The following is a 25502-nucleotide window of genomic DNA, read 5'->3' as shown; positions in this document are numbered from 1 at the left end:
ACAATGGAGGTGTTCGGGTCGCTACTCGGGACTGACTGACTTAGTGACTCTACCGTATAGTCACGCCGCGCTAAGCCGTGCTCGCCTAGGTACAGGGTGACAACCTTAGCGATTAAATATTAATTAATGCTTAATTCATTTACCAACAAAAAATTGTACAAACATGCATTATTACATGTTTTGTCTACTCATTAAAGCCCGTGGTTGTGGTGTAAGTAGGGTTCAGATAAAACATTACATAAATATAGTTAAAACTTAATCACCAATAATTTTTAGTCAAATTATATAATATAACCTATACTTAAATAAAAATATTACTAAATAACAAAATCTTTGAATTTAACTCAATAAATGTAATTTATTTATATTTTTATTATAAGAACTTCCCCAAAATGGTATTTCATAAATTATGGCGGATGAACCAAACTTACAAAATTTACAAAATACCTAAATATTTAACATACCTAACTCTACTTACTGTAACCTAACTACTTTGTTTTTATTTAAATATTATTTTGTCATTAAATTGAATTTACTCCTAATTTAAATTATAGAAAATGTCGATGAACAAATACAATGGTTAAATAATTCATGTGACCCTTAGAATTTGGTGCAGAAATATTGGGAAATCACTAGAACTAAACGTTTAAAAGATATACTCAGTTTAAATTCTACGCCGCTACTCTACCTTCTGATTACATGAAAAGTTTTCCAGCTTTAAAAAATCCATCTGGCTATATTCTTGTAAGTATCTTAACTTAATAATATTATAAAATTCAATGACTTCTAATGAATTTTAAAATTGTAGTTAACAGAAGATTTTAATTCCATTTATCCGGAAAAAAAAGAAAACCTTTTTGAAAATTTCCCTGTGTACAAATACAAGATTCTTCAATTAGGACAAAAAATATCTAATACCCTCAAGGATCCTAGTTTAAAGTGTATTATAAAAGACTATCTAGATCTGGCAATAGGTAGTTTTTCTTTTTAAACTTTAATATATTTTGGTTTAACTTATTTTTTTTAAATCATTGTCATTTAATTTATTTTTAGAACCTGGAGAAACTTCATCTATAGCAGCGTTTATCATACTTCCATTGCTCTTCTTTCCTGTTACAACCAAGAGGAAAAAAGGAACACCTGCTTGGAGACCTTCAAAAATTGAATCCAGGGATGGATTCATTACACATATAAAATCAAATTCGGAACTTATTGAGACAATTACAAGACGGAAACAAAAGTATAGTAAATTAGGTATTACCTTACAGCCTTTTATTATAATAGTAGGACCTAGTATTAATGAAATTTCTAAATATTTTGTACTTGTTAACGATACATATTATGTTTTGAACTCAATTTTAACTGCAGTAGATACTTGTTTCAAAATTTTTCATGCTTTAAATTTACTTTATCCAGTAGAAAGATTGCCCGTGTGGAGCTTTATCCAAGAAGGTTTTTATAAAATAAAAACAGCTTATGATTCAGAATATGTTTCTGTTAATTCTCTGCTCAGTGATCTGGAGATTAATGTTAATTGATAACATAAATTACTAACTTTTGAAACAATTACCTGCTTAATACATATTTATTTTTGTTATATCATAATTTCAATATTTCAAACTGTTCAAACTATAAAATTTAAATATAGATAAATATAAATAAGTTTTCATACCCCAAGTTAATTGTTTATTCTATTGAAATATGTCTTTTTGTTTTTTATGTATGGCAAATTTGCCAAATATCTCATTGTTATGTAAACATTTTCATATTAAGCATACCACTCATGATTTTTCTTCGTATAATTGTGCAGAAGTAGGCTGCAGTAGATCTTTTCATTTAGTAAATTCTTTAAAAAAACATCTAGCTACACATACATTAAATGAAAGTACGTTAACTAAGAAAACTGTTTCAACTCATGATGAAACAGTTATAAATTTATCAACAGAAAATATTAATGATAACACAATTTCTATAGATAAGTTTGATACAATTCCATATATACCAGAATCGAGCCCTAATAATAATTGTTCAACTGAAAACAGTATAAGAAAAGTAATAAGTTCCTTATATGCTAATCCCCAAATTCCTCGTAATGTAGTTCAAACAGTAGTTGAAGATATGACAGATATATTTCACAATTTACATCAAACTATAAAGGAAAAATCCAACCAATTACTTTTAAATGATACTATTTCTAATGAATCTTTTGATCATTTTAACAATATTTTAAATGAATTTGAACACCCTTTTAAAGACCTTAACACAGAATACAAAAGAATTAAATATTTTACTGAACTTGGGACATATGTTCCTCCTCGTGAATATGTCGTGGGTGAAAGATTAAATGAAACTAGAAAAAAAAACTCTTTTTCCTTGGTTCCTGTCCATTGCACAGCACAGTTTATTCCGATAAGAAATGTTTTAAAGAATTTTTTCCAAATTAAAAACTTGTTATCGGATACATTAGATTACATGAATGGATGTAAACTTAATGAAAAAATACTTTTAAATTTTTTACAAGGTAGTGTGTGGAAAGATAAAGAGAAATATCATGAATATCAAACTGTGGTTACAATTTTTTTATTTTTTGATGATTACGAAATTGGCAACCCATTGGGTAGCCATTCTGGTATCCATAAGCTTGGAGCTGTGTACATATCTATTCCTTGTTTACCTCCTCATCATAAATCTTCTTTAAATACAATTTTTTTGGCATTGTTATTTCATTCATCAGATAGGCAAAAGTTTGGAAACAATGTTATATTTAAGCCACTTATTGATGAATTAAATTATTTAAGAAATACAGGCATTGAAATTGAAACAGATGATTTTAAAGTAAATTTAAAATTTGAATTAGGTGTTATAATTGGAGATAACCTTGGAATTCATGGTATCACCGGATTCGTTGAAAGTTTTTCTTCCAACCATCCATGTAGAGTATGCAATATTAGAAAAGAAGAATTGAGAAAACAGTGTTATGCTGATGATAATTTGTTAAGAACGATAGAACAATACAATATTGATGTTAACAAAGGAGATGTTTCAAACAGTGGTATCAAAGAAAAATGTGTCTGGCATGATGTTATAGGATTCAATGTATTAGATCAGGTTGGAGTTGATATTATGCACGATATACTAGAGGGTGTAGGAAAATATGACTTGGCATTTTTAATTTCCTACTATGCCCATGACTTGAAAGTATTTTCATTACAAATACTTAATGAGAGAATAGTGTGTTTTGATTATGGCCCAGACAAAGGAAATAAACCATCTGCATTATGTATCGAACATATTCAGAAAAATAATATAAGGCTTTCTGCATCTGAAATGTTATCATTTATTCGTTATTTTGTAGTTTTGATTGGAGATTTTGTTCCTAAAAACGATCCTGTATGGTGTATTTATATTTTGCTCAGACAAATTATTGATCTTACGACATCTACAACATTACAAAAAGAGTGTTGTACACTAATCCAAACACTTGTTGCAGAACACAATGATCTGTATTTAAAATATAGCAAACAACATCTCAGAGCTAAGTATCATTTTATTTTACATTACCACACAATGATTAAAAAGTTTGGTCCATTAGTAAATTTATGGTGTATGCGCTTTGAAGCAAAGCATAGGATTTCAAAAATATCAGCCAATTCCTCTAGTAATCGACGTAATATTTGTATGAGCTTGGCTATTAGGCAACAACTACTTCTCAATAATCTATTTATTAAGGGAAATTTAGGTAATACTATTGAATCAGGTTCTTCTAACAACCTAATTAGTGACACTGATATCCAAAATATAAAAAGATTTATGGTAATAGATTCTTTAGATTCACTTATTAGTTGTTCTTGGATTTCTATTAAAGGTACTAAGTATCAAACCAAAATGATTCTTACTCTTGATGTAAACCAAAATAGTCTCCCCGAGTTTGGTATCATAAATGATATATATTTTTATAATAATACAGTAGTTGTATTTAAATGTTTAAAATTATTGTAGGCCTTACTTAAAAAATTCTATTTGTATAAGAAGAATTAGTACTTATAACAAAAAAATAGTGTTTTGATAACAAGATTGTTTGGTAAATATTACAAAAGGATTTGTGAACAACTCACAATTGCATACTGATTTCTGACAGTTAAATGCATATTTACAGCAAAATAGTACAGTTACCACTATCAAAATAGTTTACATTAAATACGTTGTAACTTTTACATAATGTTTTGTTGTCACAGAGGCAACCAAAAAAATTGATTGCAGTTATAATATTCTTGCTGAAATTACCAAATATTTTTTTCAGTGTTGGTTTGGTTTACGATAATCGACGCATAGGCGCTTTTCACCACTTCCCTTGTCAACTAGCAGGACCGGGCTGGCGTATGGTGACGTTGAGTCGGAAATGATCCCTGCTGATCTCCAGTTGTTTAATATATCAGCTATCATGCGACGGTCGGACGGCGAAGTACGATAGGGCTTCTGACGTACGGGAAAACTACCTGTTACCTTCGTGATGTCCATCTCAAGCAGGGAGTTGCAGCCAAGTTCAGTCAGAGACTTCGCAAATACATCGCGATACTGGTTAATTAATTGTAACAATTCGTTCCGTTCGGACTTGGATATCTGAGCGCCGAGATTTATATCAAACTGTTCGATCGGCGACGGGAACGGTTGATCAGCGTCAATCAGCGCCGTACGTATTTCGGACGTCTCCACGGCTGCCGTCTCAGATACTACTGACGGGTCAATCGAATTAAATGTTTCGATTATTATCTGATCGCGGAGCTTATAGAAATTTACGTGTGGTAATTCCAACCACGAGCGACCGATAATAACGTCCACAGGTATCGAATCGTCGCTCACCACAAGCATCGGATGATCGGCTCCGAGTCCGAATGAAGAAATAATACGCCCGTCTACTTAAGTTCGAATTAAACATTATCGACTTCTTCTGATAAAGACCATAAGGTACACTAACGAAATACGAAGAAAACTAAAAATAACGAAATTAAACTTGTCACGAAACATTCATTTATTGCCACATCTAAACCAGGCCACCAGGGTTGGCAATGGTAACGATAACGTTACAAATATATTATTTTAATTGTAAATAATTGTATTTTGTTTTTGGCTTTTAAATTAAAAAAAAAAAATCAAGTCACGATTTTTAGGATTATCAAGGAGTTAAGATTAATATTTTTTAATGAAATTTCGGGGGTGGAGGGCGGAAGACCCCCCCCCTGAATACGGCCATGATATAGACACACCTAGTTTTAAATATATTATAGCTTTGCTAAAATAATTTTATTACTGTATTTATATTATTTAATTTTAGGTAGGTACTTAAGGAAGCCAGATACCGAAAAATGACTACGAACTTCATGAATTACTGTATTTTAAAATAATCAAAACTACACCAAATATATTAAAATATATTTTATATATTTAATTTATCGATTAGTGAATACGCGTTATGAATAATTACAAATTAATATTTAATTCTTTAAACGCGTCCTTGATAAACGGTAACATTGTTTCACTTGTTGGCCGAATAATAATTTCAGAAACCTATAAAAAAAAAGTAAATTATTCAAATAAACACGAAAACGTTAACATTTATTAACCTATACAAATTCACGGGAGTTCATGAAATCGTTATTAATTAAAACACTCACAATGTCTAAAAAAGTATAACTAGGTATCAACAACTTTTATTGAATTTTAATTTTAAATATAAAATTATATAAATATATTAAATTCAGAGGTTAAGACATTGCGTGAGATCACCATATGGAAGCCAGACAAAAAATGACTAAGATGACGACCAAGATAACGGCGAATTGACAGAGTTAGAGAAGACCACAAGCTCCTGGAAATAAGAGAAGGAGAACAACTGGCGAATGATAGGGAGGTATGGAGAGGTGTAGTTGAAGAGGCGATGGACCTACAAGACCAGGAATAAGCCAAAACAAAAAAAAATTAATATATTAAATTAAATTTACGTTAACGTATTGTGGTGCTGCCAAGACATAAACAATTGCATCAACTATATTTGATGGCGTCAATATTGGTGCGCCGGGCATAACATCTTCAACCATTTCGGTATCTACTAACCCCGGACTGATACTCTGTAAAATAATTTAATTGTGTTATTTAAATAATTTAATGTGATTATAATATTATATAATACCGTATTATAATTTATGTAATTGTTTTAATAATTCAATATTTTAAATTATAGTATTTATTAAAAAAAATGAATTACAGTGACTCTGATAGGTAACATATGTAAAGCCAGAAGTTCTCGTAAACTTTCAGTAATTGAAACGTTACTAAACTTGGTTGCACTGTAGACAGACATGTTGGCCATTAACGTTGGTGGATAATGACCAATGTCACTAAAAAAAAAAAAAAAAAAACAAAAATATGTAAAAAAGATATTAAAATAAATTACGAATATAGAGGTAAGTGGGCACAAGTGAGTATCGCAGTGAGTGGAGTAGACACCTACTCCACTGACCTAAACTTATAAATAATTATTGACTATTGATTCATTAAAAAATTGATTTTGTATATAATAATACACAAATATTCTGTTGTTGAATAAGAAAATAAAAATATGATTCTTTTCACGTTTTGATGTTTCAAAAAGTTTAAGTAATTTATAAAACCTAACCTAAACAAAAAAGGTTAAAATAATGATTTTTTAAACATAAACATTATTTTTGAGGTAAAGGTAAAAAAATCCAAGTAAAACCATTGTTGAAAGTACAACTCGATAGCGCTCTCCGTCCGTCGACCATTGTCACCGTCATCCCGAAAAACACCGATATAATATTTTTATTTAAACACATAGACACACAAAACACACGGTTTTATACCTATTTCTTTTATGTATGTTTTATTGGTGTATAGATAATATGAATTGTTCCGTTTAATATATATATATATATATATATAAAACACAATACATAAGAAAAAAGATCAAGTTACAAATAGTTTGAGACCCACGGGTTGTCGTGTCGTACACAGGTATACAATTTACACGTTTATTTTAATTATTATTAATTTTTTAATAATTCACTTTATCGGATTAAATTTATGTCTATAACACTAACAAGGAATGTGGCTTTCTATTGGTGAAAACATTTTCAAATTAGGTTTACTAGTTCCAGAGATTACTCTCAATAATTTAAACTAACAGCTCCTCTTTATATAAAAAAAATAATTATAGTATTGATTTAAATATTAAAAAATGTATATTGGATAGTTAAATTTATTGTAATGCAACAAAATGTCATATTCCATTCGATATAATATAATATAATATTAAATAATTTAATTTATTATAGGTACTAAAGGTTTAGCCTTTTATTTGCTTAGAACAATATAAGAAATCAGAAATATTAGTTAAAACTGATTTTTCACATAAAATGTCATCGTCAATTCCCTCCATATTAAAAAAAAAAAGCGGGTAAGTCGTGGATGTCGCTCTGCTGTACAGTAGGTTACTGTAATGGATGGGATTAAATTTGAATGCAATGAAAGGTATCATTGTATACGAAAAACGATTCTGAACGGAGATGATTTGTCAGTCTAGGATATTTAAATATTGTCATATATTCTATTTTGAAACAAATATTTTATTTTTCAATTAAGACGCATTTTGCATAAGGCACGGTTAATCAATTAGTATAGTTATCATAATTCATAATATCTTATATTATCATAGATATACGAATAACTAGTTTGAGGATAAATCGTTATCATTACGCGATTTCATAAAAATTTAAAACTCAAACGCTCAAAACATTTTTCCTATAATGACGCTTCAAATTTTCTCTATACCTATTTGAAGCAAAACTTATGGAAAACTTGGTGTTAAATTGTATAACCTTAGATATAAATACAAACAATATTTAGAGATGGGAATTTTACCATAAAATTTTTTTCGGTAAATTTTACGTAAACTACCGTAAATTTACGTAAATTTTTTTAATAGTGTTTTTTTTTTATTAGTTTATTATGAACTTAATAACATGTTTATAACTCAGCTAACCAATACTACCACTGGACATTAGTCCACACTTAACCTCAAGTATTATATTTAAATATATACAACTGTATAAAAATATAAAATATATGAATAGTACCTATGAATGTATGATGAATAAATTATGCAAATGTGAAATAATTTGAACAAAGGAAAAATAACAAAAAATAAACTTGTTATAAATTTATTCATACTTTGCTTTATTTTTTAACAGATACTGAGATACCTAAATAAAATAAAAGTTAGATTTATTAACCTATTTAAATTGTGATTCATAAAATTCATCATCAATCACTTAAAACATTATGTTCAGATGATAAGTTATCAGATTCAACTAGATCTTCTGTATCATAATTTTCTTCTTCTGTGTCTTCCTCTTCACTATCATCTTCATTTACTATCTCATCAACATTTTCCAGATCTCTATCTATTGCTACCTTACTTACTGACTGAACATAGTTATTTGATACTAAATTGGTAGAACTGGTAGAAGTTGATAGTATTTTATTATTACTTTTATCTGGACTTAAGAAATCAATATTATTCATATTAGCTTGAATAAAAAGTAGTTTTGAGGCATTAGTGTTAGTTAATCGGTTCCTTTTTTTATTGTGAATGTGGGAATAAACACTAAAGGACCTTTCAGTAGCAGCTGAAGATGCCGGTAAGGAAAGTATAGCTGAGGCAACTGTAGAGAGTTTTGTATTAGAGCAGATTCCGTTCCACCATGTCCTTGCATCCATTTCACTATAGTTGCACCATACAACATCTTTTGCCCAAAAACCTTCATGTGCACGGAATTCTGCAACTTCAATCATTATCTAAAAAAAAAATTAAATTAAAAATAGGTACATTATGATTCGTAAAATAAATTTTCTCCAACAATTTTAATGATTTTTCTTACTTTATCATACTCATTGTCTTTGAGTAGAACTTTTGCCACGTTTTTTAAGAATAATATACCTTCAACATCACATCCATCTTTTAAATTTTTTCCTTGGTAGTTTGGGTCAACCAAATTTGCTGCAAAATGGATTGGATGTATGGCCATGTTATAACGTTCATCAATCTGTTTTAGCAACATTGTTCCTTCTACTTCAAGTAATGGGGAAATTGGAATATATGTTATAAAATGTTGTTTGATTTCATTCAAAGCTTCTGGTACTACAGAAAGTCTTGGCATATCACTCTCAAGAATTGTAATCCAATTAACTATTGGACGAACAAGAGTGATAAAATTCTCAACATAGTTCCAATATGGGCGTCATTCATTTGGGCGAATAACCCAAAATTTACCTGAGTAGAGCTGTATCATTTGGGCGAGAAATTAACCGATCGTTTAGGCGAATTTATAAATTATTGAATAATAGGGAAGTAACATATATTTAACATTTGAAATAAATACGATCATACTAAATATGAAAAAATATGCGTTAAGCTCAATATATGTAAACACATGCAAAATAAAAATAATACCATCTTCATCACAATAATATAAATCGTGGAAATTACTCATTTAAATTTAATTTGTACGTAGCAAAAAAAAATGCTGATGCATACAAATCCTAGCCCTGGTAATAACTATTTTAAAGTGTTAAAACCAATTTACAAATATAGATAAAGAACAATAATTTGTTAGATTGTAATAAGACGGAGACAAAGTTCATCCATAGTATATGATCTAAGGTATTTATGTTCTGCTCATATCTAATCTAATCAGATACTGAATAAAGACTTTTATTTTGATGATAAACGCAGTATAATGGTATATATATAAGAATATAGAACAGTTATGACACTTACTAGGTATTTAGTCTTTACGTCAAAGTTGTCGGGAGAGTTTAAATTTCAAATCCTAATAAATATATAATATCTTATAAATTTTTAATAAAATGGATACGAAAGTTGAAGCTAAATTCGATTCTATAAGAAATAATGAAATTATAGTGATTGAAAATTATAAATTTTGCCAATCAAATATTTAAAAAAATAGTACAGTACGTTTTCGGTGCGCAAATAAAAAATGTGGATCTAGTGTATTAATGTCACCAAATAAGTCTAATATTATTAAATTTAATAATACATCTCATAATCATCCTGCCTGTACTCCGAAGACTTTAGCATTAAATCAAGTGAAAAGTGCTGTAAAAAGAAAAGCAGATATAGATTTAAACTCAAAACCAGGTAAAATTATACGATCAACTTTACTTCCGAAACCTGAAGACGAAATTTTGTATTCCGATTTATCATCTATTAGGCAGTGTATATATCGTGTAAGAAAACGTCATTTTCCTACTTTGCCTCATACCATAGACGAAGCGTATAAACAGCTTTTTGAAATTCAAAAAAATATTATTACTTCTAACGATGAACAGTTTTGTTTTGTTAATCGAGAAAAAAATATGATAATAATTACATGCTCAACTAATCTTAAATTATTATGTGGTTCTGAATATGTATTTGGTGATGGAACTTTTTCTTACTCCCCAAAACATTTTGTTCAGTTATATACACTTCACGTATACAAGCAAAAATTTTATGTACCCGTCGCATTTTGTTTTTTATCATCTAAAACTACTGAACAATACGAATTAATGTGGAATGAAATTATTCATTTATGTAATACTTTAGTAAATACTAAATTAAATATTACTAAATTTTATTCGGATTTTGAAATAGCCGCTCATAAATCAGTACTTAAATGTTTTCCAACATGCCAAATTATTTGCTGTATCTTCCATCTTACACAAAATTGGTTTAAGAAAATTCAGCAAAATCCTGTTTTACATAAGCATTACATGAATAATAATTCAGAAATCGGTGATTGGTTAAAATGTTTCTTTGGTTTACCTCTATTACCATCAGATCAAATTCAATATGGATTTACAGAGTTGATGTCTATTTGTCCCACCGATATTTCTGATTTTTCAGATTATGTTCTAAATAATTATATTACAGAAGATGCCAAATTCCCACCTAACCTTTGGGCAAAAGAACCAACTGATGAACCTCGTACTACTAATGGGGCTGAATCATTTCACAGTAATTATAATTCGCAATTTTATCATCCACATCCTAATATTTATCAAGTAATTAATATTTTAAAAGAAATTCAAACAGAAACCTTACTAAAAATTAATTCTATTAACAAACAAAAAATCAATATATTACGTAAAAATACTAAAGAAAAACAAGACTACACATTAAAATCATGGGAAGAATATCAAACCGGAAAATTAACAATAATAGATTATATTAGACAAATGGGTATGCGATACCATACTAATAAAAAAAATTAGTTACTATTTTTAATAAAATATTATGACAATTTTTATAAGAATATAATTTAATATAATATAATGACCAATGGGTATGAGGTACCATACTAATAAAAAATTTAGTTAAGATAATAAATTATATGACAATATAACACATTTTTAACCATACCAGTTAGAATTAACTGAGAGTCCTAAGTCTCTAAAAATAGGAAGGAAAACGTATATTATATAGTCTATAAATTATAATCAATATGTTGCCTAAATATAATATTACAATTATCTTTTTTTAATAACTCGGCTCGCCCAAACGATGTATTAGATAAATTAGGGGTCGGTGTAAATTTCGCCCAAATTATGTATATAAATTCGCCCAAACGATATGTTATTTTGGGTTATTCGCCCAAATGAAAGCCGCCCTCCAATATTCATATCTTTCTTTTCCTTCAATTTCTACTTTTGTATAGCACCTTTTTTTGATTTTTTTCGGCTTCATATTTTAGTACATTAGAAATTATAATATAAAATATTTTGAACAATGAGAACTAACATAAACTAACAACACAAATAATGAAGCAAAAAATCAGTTATAACTTATCATTAGTCAATAATCACATACTATAAATTATTATATAAATATAATTAGGTATACGCAGCGTGAACGGTCGCTGTGGTTGGTAAGTTATTTATAGTGTACAGTCACAGTGTACTTGTGTTTTGTATACTACGATCGGGGAATGGTGATAATTTGAACTGGTTTTACCAAATTCTCGTAATATTAATTATATTGACGTATCGACTACGGTCTACGGATAAGTTATCCTGGATAACATTAACCTCATAGAAATGTTACTAGTGTTATTGTTCACATGAAAACATTTGAAATAAGTGGTCACTCGATTTTTAGAACGTTAAAAAATATTTACCGGATAAAAAAAATAACGGTAAAATTTACGTAAATTTACCTTACCGGTAAAATTTACCGGGTAAATTTACCAAGCTCCCATCTCTAACAATATTATGAATTTTGAACTACAAAATAATTTGCAAATATTCATGGTTTTGACGAATTTTTGTCAATATTTGAAATTCAAATGTTAATAAAAATTTAATTTGAATTTCCGGTGGACATTTTTTTTGTGATAAAGATTGAAAAACTTGTAAGGAGCCTTGTATTAAATTTTCAAATCTTAGGTATAAAAGTAAAATTTTTTATGAATTTCTAGAATAAAATAATTTACGAATTTTCATGATTTTTACGTATGTTGTCAAAATTAAAATTTGAATGCATGTAAAAAAAAAATGTAGCTATATATTTCTTTTATTTTTCAACTGCTATTGCAAAACTATATTATGAGCCTTGTATTAAATTCTCAAATCTTAGAATTAAAATTAAAAAGAAAAACTTTTATGAATTTCGATATAAGATGATTTGAACATTGCTGTAATTTTTATGTATTTAGTCAAAATTTGAACTGTAAATGCTTATAAAAAAAATGTGTGACTTTATATTTCTTTTATTGAATTTATTAAATGCTATTGTAAAACTATTTTAGGAGCCTTGTATTAAATTTTCAAATCTTAGGTATAAAAGGAAAATTTTTTATGAATTTCTAGGATAAAATAATTTACGAATTTTGTGATTTTTACGTATGTTGTCAAAATTAAAATTTGAATACATGTAAAAAAAAAAAATTGTGGCTATACATTTATTTTATTTTTCAACTGCTATTGTAAAAATATATTATGAGCCTTGTATTAAATTCTCAAATCTTAGAATTAAAAAGAAAAACTTTTATGAATTTCGATCTAAGATAATTTGAAAATTGCCGTAATTTTTATGTATTAAGTCAATATTTGAACTTCAAATGCTAATAAAAAAAAAATTGTGCCTATGTATTCTTATAATTTTTTAATCACTATAATAATAACTTATGAGGAACTCTGTATTCAATTTTCAAGTATTTTGATAGGGCCAAAAAAATTTTATCGACACTTCAAAAAAAAAATTTCAGACAAATTGAAAATTTCAGTCGTCTATAAATATCTCAAAAAAAGTCAAAATATTTTGAAAATTAAATCATGTAAAGAAAATGCCAATCCTAATAACTGGTAAAATTTTCAAGTATCTAGGACTTATACTTTTTGAATAATAACAAATGTTTAAAATCATTTCAGGATAAATCGTTATAAATTTAAAATTCAAACGCACTTAAAATTTTTCCTATAATGATGCTTCGAGTTTTCTCTATAGCTACTTGAAGGAAAACATATGGAAAACTGAGTGTTGTATTTTTAATCCTTAGTTATAAATGCAAAAAATTTTATGATTTTTCAACTTCAAAATTACTTGCAAATTTTCGCGTTTTCAACAGATTTCGCAAAATTTTGAACTATAATCTCTTATTAAAAAAAATCGGGACTTACGATTTTTAATTTTTTTTAGCTACAATAAGAACAACTCATAAGGAACCTTGTATTAAATTTTCAAGTTTTTTTGGTCGTCCAACATTTTTTTACCGACACTTCAAAAAAAATTATTTTAAGCTTCGAAAAACTTCTCTCTGCTGAAGCTGTAGTGACAGGAATAGTGAGCATAATTCTGACTGTTATATAAACATTTGGATATATTTCTTGTAAATTATTTTCTATTATGTATTTGATGAGTTGTTTTGCATCCTTAATAAAGTCTGGTAGACTTGAAATTATGAGTTGTAATTCTTCGTATAATTCAAATGATTGAATGTCGCTCTTTTCACCTTCTTGAATAACTGTACCTAAATCACAACAATGCTTATAAAGATCTTCTTTGAAAATGGATCTTAAAATATTCATATCATAAATAAAACCAAAATATTCAAAGTATTCATTCAATGATTTAAATCTCCATTTAATGTCATGTATAATTCCATCAATCATGCTGTTAAAAAAGTCAACTCTAAACTTTTCTTCACCATTCTCTATATATACCTTTAGGTTCATCAGTGTGTTCATAACTAAACATTTTTTTCTTCTTTGCTATTCTCTTGTTTTTAAAATTTAATTCTATTTCATAACTACTTTTTTCTATGAACTGGCGAGATTCTATAATACTTTTATTGAATCCTATATCACGATATTCTTGAATCCAATTGCAAAAATTATTTAAAGAATGAACAACCATTTTTAAATTAACTTGAACTGATTGCCAGATTTTACTTATATTATTTACACGAAGTAAAATTTCATACCACACATGTATTGCAACAATAAATTCAAATGTTAACATTTCTTTTAAAATGGCTTCACAATCACATAGAGTTTCTGCGTCCACTATTTGCATTTTAAGTATATTTATACAATCAATGATATCGTCAAATTGAAATAATATTGCTTTGACTGCAGCAATTCTACTTTCCCGCCTTTGATTGAAGAAAAACTGCTATTAAGAAATATTAAACCTGTTTGTTTTTCAGTCAATATGGCTTGACAGTTGACGAGACTATGAGACTCGAAAGACGAACATAATAATAAACGATAATATACTAAAAACAATTGTTTGGTAGTTAGTAATGTACAAATAAATCACGTGAAACTATTAATAAAAAATGTAATAATCTGATGGCTATAAATAAATTATTATACAACCATACAGGTATAAAACAAACACAATTGTGTCGTTGTGTGTGTTTCTACTGTAAACGCATTATTGTATACAATTTGTACTCGAAAACAATACGATAATACGAACGAAAGTAGAAATGAGTAGGTTTGAGCGCTATAATAAAAATATGCTATAATAAAAATATGCTATAATAAAAATATGCTTTAATAAAAATATATATAATAATAATAATAATGATATGATTTTAATTTTTACTAAGTAAACGCTGAATGCTCATCACTCACGGGATAATTTTGCGGTAGCTGATACATATTAAATTAAAATTATTATTTCTTATAAACATTTTCAATGATTAATAATTTTTTCATATTCATCATTTAGAAATTGCCACTTCTACAAAATTTCCGCCGTTGGAAACTATTTATTTAATTTTTAACTATCTAAAGTAGAATTCACAAATGTTTATGACTGACGGATTTTGTTAGAATTCAAACTTCAGACGCTCATAAAAAAATATTGTGGATTAAAAATTTTTTTTAATAGCAACTGAGGAAGAACCATGAATTAAATGTTAAAGTTTTTTAACCGTGCAAAATGAATATTTATTGAAAAAAAAAAACGAAAAAATTCGAAAATTCCACAATAATATCTCAAAAACAGCCAACATATTTTGAAAATTTTATTGTGCATTAAAAGTAATTTTCTAAAACTTCGGTGAAATTTTAAATAGTTGGTATCTAAGGTTATTAATTTTTGAGTTACTACAAAAGTAAAATCAATTTAGTCAAAATCTGGTTTTGCGTAAATATTCTCGTGTTTTCTTTCTTATCCTGATAATATTAATAACAATTGGGAATTTTGCTCTCTTGACTCATACATGGGGTTTTTGCCGACTCTCCATTATGCGATAGGGCTACATATAATCTATCACTCAGTCCAGAGAAAACGTGATAACCTAACATGAAGTGTAAATGAGGGTTAAATTGCATGAGGGCAGCCATGTAACTTCTAAATCATGCGACGAACTCACTATATCTCTGTGATATTTCCTTACCGTAACACCATTTATCATGATTACCGCTGTTAATATTGTTATTATTATCACTACTTTTATGATTTATTTAATTTAATTATTATTAGTGTTGTTTCGATGTTACATGTTTAATTTACTCATTTACTCACTATTCACTATTCTATTTTGTAATTATTATTTTAACTTGTATTACTGATAAGCCGAAAACATTATATGTAGAAATAAAAATACCTTCCTCGAATATTTTCCCCAGTAGATATCTAAAAGAGTAGGAGTTTTTACCTATTTATATTTACTATATGACCGTTGATTTTCAACTCCTTCATGATTTTCACGGCTTCTTTACTGCAAATACTTGGTCCTAACACATTGGTGTCAAACATCAGTTTCCAGTCTTGTGGGTTTCCTGATAAGAATAAACTTAATAACATGAATAAATTATAGTAATAACTAGGGCACAGATTTATAGTATATCTAAGAAATATGTACTATAAAATACACATTTATGCTCTTCTTTTGTAGTAATATACCCTATAACAGGGGTGAGAAAACTACGGCACGCGTACCAAAAGTGACACGTTTGTTGAATTTCAATGGCACGCAAAAAATTAAAATTGAGAAAAATTATGCTATTCTTTATATTTTGTTGTAAAAAATTCAAATAAATAAATTATAAACATTTTAAAAATTATAATATTCCTATATGTAAAATTGATTATGTTACTATATTATCACTATATTTAATATTTTCTATTTAGTGCTTACAAACTTAGGGCTCGTGAAAAATGACCAAACCCTTGATTGCAAAAATTTGGCACTATACCCAAGAAAGGTTCTCTACCCCTGCCCTATAAAATGAAAAAAAAAATGCAAAAAAATCAATAAAAAACAAATTCTTTTATTTTCGTTATTTTTTAAATGATAACATAAATTTAAATTGTACTAGCTGGTCCCATGCACTTCGTTGCCCGTTAAATGTATTAAATCTATATGACTCAAACTTTGTTCAATTCGTTATTTAATAATCGGTGTATGAATGTATGATGTACAAACCTTATCTTAACATTTCCGTTTCCTGGAATAAAAATTCTGATTCCCAGAAGTATAATAATATAAACAGGTAGGCAATCTACCTGCGGTAGATCACAGACCTCGTGCTGTTTGTACGTAAGTGTATGATTTAACTCTAAAGTATTAAAGTTATACTAAGTTTGTCATTTTTACTTTATTTCACTCACGGTGGATTAATATAATCGATTAATACAAAATCCTTGATTATGCTCACATAAATGTTTGTATAAATAAATAGATAGATGAATTACCCGGCTTTGTCTTGGGAAAAAATAGTGATTTATACTGTAAGCGATAGCCGCTTTCTTTTGCTTAATTTTTCATTTTGATAATGCTAATATGCATGTGCAGATGACAACTCATTCTGTCTGATGTATATAAAAATTATATTAAAATAAAAAATACGACGAAATAAAGCGGTGAATACAACATAATATCTAAATTGAAATAGGCTGACAACTAATAAAACTCATACCTCGTATTTTATACCTACTAAACTTTTAAAAAAAAATACGTTTTTTTAAAAGTAATTATTATTATTTTGAAGAAATGCTGCATAACTATCGATTAAACATATTTCTTTATAAACAATATTATTAGTTTTTTCACCAGGGGCATAATGTATAAGCTTTTTCTAAGCTTATACGGGAGCAGGCAACATAAAATTGTCCATGAGTAAAACAGGGAACTCTGATGTCAATTCCTGCAACTTGCATGGTATTTTCTTGTGCCTTATTAATTGAAATAGAAAAACAAAGTTTAATTGGGAATTGGACATGTTTAAATTCGAATGGATACTATTTTGTTATCATTGGTATATTGGGATATATACAATTTGACCATTCACTGAGCCGGTAAGAATTTCAGCTTCAATAAGGTTTTTTTTCAAAGATAATATTTTTGATCTCGTTCCATTGCACAATTTGGGAGAATTTAAATTTCGCATGAGAATAATAGTCGCACCAATTTTTAAATCAAGTTTATGTAGGGGAGACCTGATGGATTTAATGAGTTAAGAAATTCAGTCGGGATATCTATAGCTTCGTCATGATTAGGAAGTATATATCTGAAATTTAAAAATATTTTTCATGGGTACTTGGAATTTCTAGAGTGAACATTATATTCAATTTTAATACCACTCATTACAGTAACCCACTTGTACAATAGTAAATCAAAAACGATATCCATTTATCCGCTTTTTATTGTTTTTCTGATTTTGAAAACTATTGGGAACTTTAAATTTTGATCACCCGGAACTTTCCACGCGGAAAATCTACTTAAGTTTAAATCAAATCATTTTTTTCGAATCTGGACCGTGGATGACAGAAAACTGGATCGTCAATATATCATAAAATGTTTTTGTCTTCATATTACATTTATAAAAATATAAAAGTTTACAAAAATTTGTTTTTTGAATCTCATTTATTAATTGTTTTAATCTTCCGGATTTCAATAGAAATTACTTGCCGATAGGTTAAGTAACTAAAATTTAGGGTGACATATCAATTAAGAATAATAACAAAAATAAAAATTAGTATATTAAAATTTTATTATGTTCAGGTGTCAGATCATCCAATATGAAAAGGATAGATTAGGTTAATCCCTCCCCCCCAATTAACGTTTAAGTACCACACTAATAAGCGACTCTTGCTCTACAGTCTGTAGTAAGTAATTAATTTTGGAATTTTTTTCAAGAAAAAATTGATTTTCTGGAAAACTGTATTTGCGTTAAAATTTCTTGTTTTTTTTTTACTAGAAAAAATTAATACAACATACAATTTAAAAAAAAAGGGGGCAAGTTAGTAGCGTACTCCTCGTGTCGTATGGGTCACAGAAATCATGCATGTGTTAAATTTAAATTCTATGATATTATATCATTGTATACAAAAGAGGAATTGAATCGAATATGGGTCTGCCAGTCTAAGTATATTTTATTATACATATTATTGCTGTTAAATTAATTTATTTTACTACCTTTTACTGGATACTTACCTAAAACGTCACTATTTTTCCAAACACCAGCGTTGTTTATTAATACGTCGATTGATTTCAACGTTCTCTTTACCCATTCAAAAGCTTCTTTGATGTGTTGTTCCAAACACAAATCAACTATGTGGTAATGAAATTCGCCCGATTTTCCGATCAGCTCTTTTCGTAACTCCTGCAGTATTTAAAACCCAATTAATAATCACTTACAATAATAATTTAAAATTATTGACGAATGCGATTCAGTCTGTAACTTAATTGTAAAGGTATAGAGTTCCCTACTCAGCGTTCGATAAGTGTGATGATTTGATATTTGTTACAAAATATAAAATCGGCGAGAATACTTTTTGAAAAATAAAAATATTTAATAAACCAAAGAATAAATAAATAAAAAATCTAATTGTGTTTTATTATTTTTAACATATTAAATAGGTTTTAATAGATTTTATCTTACGTACGATTTATTCTATACGTACATATAATAAACCTTTAATATTTGTTAAAGAATGGCACCCACCTTGAGTTTTTCTTCCCTTCTAGCAAATCCGACGACAATCATTCCACTATCAACCAGCTGCCTACATGTGGCGGCTCCGATCCCAGAAGACGCACCCGTGACCACGGCAACTTTTCCTACCCATTTGTCCATTTTCGTTGAAATTATATTGCTGCACGTCTCTATATTCGTTTGTCTGCTGTCACTACTAATTGTTAATATAATAATTTAATATAATTATATATTATATTATAATAAAGCAAGAAATAATAGATGTAACTGTATAATATGTCTTTCGAGCTGACTAGGTATTAATGGGATGAAAAAATAATATACACAATGCACTCTATAGTTCAAGTGGTTTTTTATCATATGCGTCGTACATATGCGTTGCATGCACGAGTGTTCGGTGTACTCGTTCAATTTCGATAAGAGGATAAGTACATAAGTGGGATTATATTATTATTTACTTAGAACTAAAAACTAGATTTTACATATAATACAATAATGCATGTTCATATTTTTATAAGCAGTTACATACAGTATATTGATTTTCATTTCATTTCGTTATTTAAATAAAATAAATAATATTGAATTTTTTATTTTGCATGTTTTTTCATATTTTGGGTACAAATTGTACATTTTGCATATTTTTCATAAAAACGCATGTTTTCCCGTATTACGTATACACTATACATTTAGATGTTTTCATTTGATTTAATAATTTTATGTATACCCAATAATTATATCTAAAAAACGGGTAAGTCATGGATGTCGCTCTGCTGTAAGTACAGTAGGTTATAAGTGGGTTACTGTAATGGATGGAATTAAATTTGAATCCGATGATATTATATCATTGTGTACGGAAAACGATTCTGAGCGGAGAAAGTTTATCTGTCTAGAATATATTATAGATTATTTCAAATCTTAGATTTAAAAGAAATTTTTTTATGAATTTCTAGCTTAAAATAATTTACGAATTTTCGTGATTTTTACGTATGTCGTAAAAATTAAAATTTGAATGCTTGCAAGAATAAATTGCGACTATGTATTACTTTTATTTTTCAACTGCTATTGTAAAAATATGTTAAGAGCCATGTATTAAATTTTCAAATCTTAGATTTTAAAAAACATTTTTTTATGAATTTCTAGCTTAAAATAATTTGCGAATTTTTGTAATTTTTACGTATTTTGTCAAAATTCAAACTTTGAATGCTAATAAAAAAAAAAATCGTGCCTATGTATTTTGAAGATTTTTCAACTGCTATTGTAACAATGTGTTAGAAGCCTTGTATTAAATTATCAAGCTTTTCTACCCAACAAATACATTTTTATCGATATTTATAGAAGAAAAAAAAACTAAAAAAGTTTAAAAATTAAAATGTCAGTAATGAGCTCAAAACAAAAAATTTCCAAATATAAAAAATGCCTATATAAATATTCAGTGAAAATTTCAAGTAATTGCGGTCATTGGTTTTAGAGTTATGTTTACTGTTTATACATCCTACTTGATTCCATTGAAAGTAGATATAGGTGTATTATATATGTACGGCCGTACGGTTCAACGGGAATTCTACTATAAAACTATTATTAGAATGCTGATTAGGCGATAAAGCCATGAAATAGTAGTATATATGTAATAATGTATGCCCAGGGCGGGCTATAAAGGTAAAAAAGCCTGTACAAATTGCTAATATAATTTATTAAAATTGTTATGTTTTTAGAAATATAAAATATCTTGTAATAGATATATGTACATTCTTTGATTGATAAATTTATTGGTCATAAATCCTATAGTAAGTATGGATTACAAGTTACGGCCTCGGCCTACGGTATAAGGTTTTATTAAAATAAATTATAATCTATCACCTATGTGCAAGTATATAAACCTTTTACTTAAAAAAATTTGTAGTATTAGAAAAAGTGTTTCGATATAATATATCGATGTATCGATAAAATAGTGGTAGATAAATCGTGGAATCGATATTGGGTATGCAATATATCGAAATTTCGATATATCGATAGTCATTGATTTTTTGCCATCCCTAAATTATTTGTACAACATAACTGAACTATCTATACTATTTTATAAAATTGTAAGATTTTCATGTGTACTATACGAGTGATATAATTATATGTTCAATTTCAATTAGTAGGTACAACAAATAATTTAGGGTGATCTACTTTTCCGCTGTTTTTTTGTTGTGTTATTATTTAAACAGAGTATAGTGTTCATTGTACATTTGTGCAGATGTGTAAAATCATATTAGTGTGGGTGAGCATATCGACATACGCAACGAATAAGGCAGTAACTCAATTTTCGCTACTTTTCAGTAGAAGCAAATTAAAGTTTGAATTACAATTCTTATTCTTATATTATTTGGATTTTATTGAAACTTACACAACATTTCATTTGTTTATCACTAAATATGGCCTGATATCAATTTCATTAAAGTTTGGATTTCCCTGGGTTTTCTTTGAGTTACTTCCTTTCACAAAAGGAGTTAACTCAAGTTACCACCATTTTCGCGGATACAATATGACCAATATAAAGCAGTAACTTCTTCTTTATTAATATAAAACAAAATACAAAATATCTTTTTAGTAACTTTTAGTAACTTTTTTAGTAGGTAACTTCTTCTTAATTAATATAAAACAAAATACAAAATACCTTTGTCAACCTTGAAAATAATATAAAATAATAATAATATTATAATAGTAAAATGAATGATAATTAAAAATAATTAATGATAATAATAGAAAAATGAATGATAATTAAAAATATTATTATATTGTATGATCATTAACAATACCAATAGATCCCTTCTTATTTTGAAAAAAAAAAAAAAAAAAAAAACCTTTTTCATCATTTAAAATACAAAATGTAGTAGTAATTAATAAGAATATGGAACTTTAATAATATTATTTACTAATTTATGCTTCTATAATAATGCTTTAAATAACATTAAAGTATAGGTGATCAATATTTTTAATTATAATTTATTACCTCAGCCAAATTTGTACTCTGATCTCCAACAGTATTACTTTCTGGTAAATAATCAGGATCTTTGTCACTGTCATCAAAATCATTGTCTTCAAACTCAAAATCTTCATCACTACTAATTTGTCCATAAGAATAAAAACTACAAATACTGCTGGTTAAAGACATTGCATCAATGTCATGGTTGTATAGCTGATGACTTTCTGAAATCTGATGGATTTAAGTTATAATTATAATAATAATATAAACTAATATAAATTATAACACTATGCTTCAAAAATTTAAAGATATTATAAAATATTAAATAATACTTACTTCCATATTGTAATATTTATTGTTAACTGTTTCCCTCTGAACATAAAATTAAAAAGAAATCAAACAATTTCTTAAATGTACAATAACAAAACTATGAATCGAACCTACTAGGCAATTAATAATTATTATAGTCATAATTTATGATAATAATATTATAATATTATGATAATGATTCATATTATTATCATTGTTGCTATTAACATCAAGACGAAATTGGAAATTAATTTTAGTTTTCTTTGATTAACCTATTAATAAATAATAAAAATATAAAATATTATAGTACTGTAGGTAGTACCAACCATTAAATAATATTATTAAATTTACCGTATTAACTATTATTGCATTTAAAAAGATAAACAGTGATAACAATGTTATGATATTAAGTATGTTATAAAATAATAATTATAATAATATTATTATTATTATATAATTTTTTTGCACGTGGTTAGGTACTACTTACTTCCTTGAAAGAAAAAAACAATCCGAAGAAAAAAGAAGTAACTCAATTTACGTCAATCTTCGATGGTAAAATGTATTTTATGATGACGTAACTCAAGTTCCTTCTTTTTTCTTGGGATTTCACTATTTCCAACTATTTTTAGATCCCGTTTTACTCTGTTCACAATCATGATACAGTTACTGCCGTTTTCGTAGGAGATAGAGCGAAAAAATGTCTATAACGCCAATAGCAGTAACTCAATTTTCGATTTTTTTGAGTTACCGCCTTATTCGTTGCGTATGTCGATATGATATACGGATATACCATATACATCCAAAAATAACAATTAATAATTATTTTTACGTGAGTACAGAATTTCCGATTGCTGACTGACGACGAGTGATGAAGTGACGACTGCTGCTCGAGTACAAACGCTACACATTACAAACTGTCTATAATAGTATTCTTGTGTCTTGTCTATGGTCTACTAGTTTGTATTTAGACATGTTATAATAGCGAGTCATTCCTTGTATTGGATATATTTAAGCTTTTTATTTTTGTTTGTAAAAATTTTAAATAATGAATTCTAAAAAGCCAAAAGGTGGAGCTGCCAAAGAACGCGAAAAAAAATTAAATTACAAATTGCAGCCCAATCATGTCAAAACATATTAGACGTATTTAAGAAAACAAAACCTAGTGGTAATGAGGCAAATAATGAAAATCCAGTAAGTATTTATTTTTATAATTTTAATTTACACATTTACCTACCTAATGTGAAAATATTTAGTTATTTATTACACACATAATATACGACATTAATAATAGCATATTAATTAGGTTTATATTTGCTTACATTTTAGTGTGATCAAATAAATATAGCTGCAGACAGAGGCGTATTTATATATTTACTGCTTGTAGGCCTGCGGAAAATTGCCGCCCTTAATTATGATAAAATAAAATTTAATTAGGTAGGTATGCAAAACAAATTTTAATTACATTTTAAATACATATATATATATATATATAAATAATAATTTAAGTTGAAAAATATTAGAAAAAAAGGAATTACAAAATGTTTGTATACATTCTAAATGTCTTACATATAATAAATTATTTATTAAACGATCGGTTTACGTCGACATTTGGTTTTGGCAAATGCGTCAATTAAATCCTCGCAATTCAATTCTTTTAACATTTCATTTTCTATAGAGAATAATGCTAAGCTGTTTAACTTCTCATCATTTTGAGTGGACCTTAAGTAGTTTTTTACACGTTTGAGGCATGAAAATGATCTCTCGGTAGTACAATTGGATACTGGTACACTTATGAAAATTCTTAATGCAGTGTCAACATTTGGAAATATTTCAATATGTAAAGATTTTTCTCTCAAATACTGACACAGTGTGATTGGAGTTAAAATATCGATGTCAATATCGATATTACTATTCAGTAAATAAGATTGCAAATGTAAGCATTCTGACGAAAATGTATTATCCAAATCATTCGGGTACATTTTTTGCAATTTCTCGGCGGACTCAACTATTTTCAAAGAATTTAAAGATGTAATTTTTAGTAGTACTTCGAATAAATCACAAAACGTTTTGTAGGACTGGTGTCTTTTTTCAAGTTCATTAGTAATTTTATCAATAATAACGTAAAATGATTCAACTCGAAATTTATCTCCACCACTTAAATCAGTTTGTTCAGCTTTTTCATCGAAGTGTATTTTTTTTTTTTTTTTTGTCGAGTTATATCAACATTGTACTCTGTAATCTTTGATATTTTTTTAGCTTTAGTTTCATATTCATTAAAATTATCTCGGGTTTTTTGTACTAGATTAATAAGTGATGTATAAATTTGAGAAACTTTATCATTTACAATTTCAACACATTGTAGTTGCTTATTTGATGCATTAAATCGTTCTAATATATAATTCCAGAAAATTACCATAAATGATGTTTCTAATTTTTGCATTTGATTATAAAGACCATTTGATTCATTTCGCGTAGCACATTTTTCGAAAATGTCATCCTTGATAGTGACCAATGCATTAATAATTTCGTCCCACGAATTATATAATGCTCGACATGCGTCTGCGCGAGCCGACCACCTAGTACCTATTCGATAAACTCTAAATTATTGTATTGGCATTATGTTTCATATTTAATTGCAAAATTGACCATCTATGCGTTGATGCGGAAAAGAAGTTTTATAATTGTTGTATAAATCCAA

The 25502-nt window shown here is 27.6% G+C and overlaps 5 protein-coding genes across 5 annotated transcripts; 2 read left to right on the top strand and 3 right to left on the bottom strand.

The window, feature by feature from the left end:
• Positions 1-565: 565 nt before the first annotated feature.
• On the top strand, positions 566-1538 carry LOC149062128 (uncharacterized). The gene is made up of 3 exons (XM_089215226.1): positions 566-744; positions 809-974; positions 1054-1538. Exons 1-3 carry the CDS (start codon positions 700-702, stop codon positions 1536-1538), a joined length of 696 nt encoding a protein of 231 aa, XP_089071352.1. The 5' UTR covers positions 566-699.
• Positions 1539-1722: 184 nt separating this feature from the next.
• Positions 1723-4010, top strand: LOC149062127 (uncharacterized). Its single transcript, XM_089215225.1, has 2 exons — positions 1723-3931; positions 4000-4010. The coding sequence occupies exons 1-2, from the start codon at positions 1723-1725 to the stop codon at positions 4008-4010; spliced, it is 2220 nt and encodes a 739-aa protein (XP_089071351.1).
• A 1408-nt stretch (positions 4011-5418) lies between these two features.
• Positions 5419-19817, bottom strand: LOC107167735 (farnesol dehydrogenase-like). Its single transcript, XM_015516911.2, has 6 exons — positions 19537-19817; positions 19026-19194; positions 16245-16368; positions 6263-6395; positions 6000-6125; positions 5419-5565 (listed from the first exon to the last, which is right to left on the bottom strand). The coding sequence occupies exons 1-6, from the start codon at positions 19666-19668 to the stop codon at positions 5479-5481; spliced, it is 771 nt and encodes a 256-aa protein (XP_015372397.1). The 5' UTR covers positions 19669-19817; the 3' UTR covers positions 5419-5478.
• Positions 6405-11197, bottom strand: LOC149062126 (uncharacterized). Its single transcript, XM_089216500.1, has 2 exons — positions 8955-11197; positions 6405-8871 (listed from the first exon to the last, which is right to left on the bottom strand). The coding sequence occupies exons 1-2, from the start codon at positions 9231-9233 to the stop codon at positions 8338-8340; spliced, it is 813 nt and encodes a 270-aa protein (XP_089072626.1). The 5' UTR covers positions 9234-11197; the 3' UTR covers positions 6405-8337.
• A 4570-nt stretch (positions 19818-24387) lies between the features above and the next one.
• On the bottom strand, positions 24388-24783 carry LOC149062125 (52 kDa repressor of the inhibitor of the protein kinase-like). The gene has a single exon (XM_089215224.1). The coding sequence runs from the start codon at positions 24781-24783 to the stop codon at positions 24388-24390; it is 396 nt and encodes a 131-aa protein (XP_089071350.1).
• Between the last annotated feature and the right edge of the window lie 719 nt (positions 24784-25502).

Source organism: Diuraphis noxia, unplaced genomic scaffold (assembly GCF_037042655.1).
Source record: "Diuraphis noxia isolate RWA-SAM2 unplaced genomic scaffold, SU_Dnox_SAM2 contig0001, whole genome shotgun sequence".
In the NCBI taxonomy this organism is placed as follows: domain Eukaryota; kingdom Metazoa; phylum Arthropoda; class Insecta; order Hemiptera; family Aphididae; genus Diuraphis; species Diuraphis noxia.
This window is presented reverse-complemented; position numbering and strand designations above follow the sequence as displayed.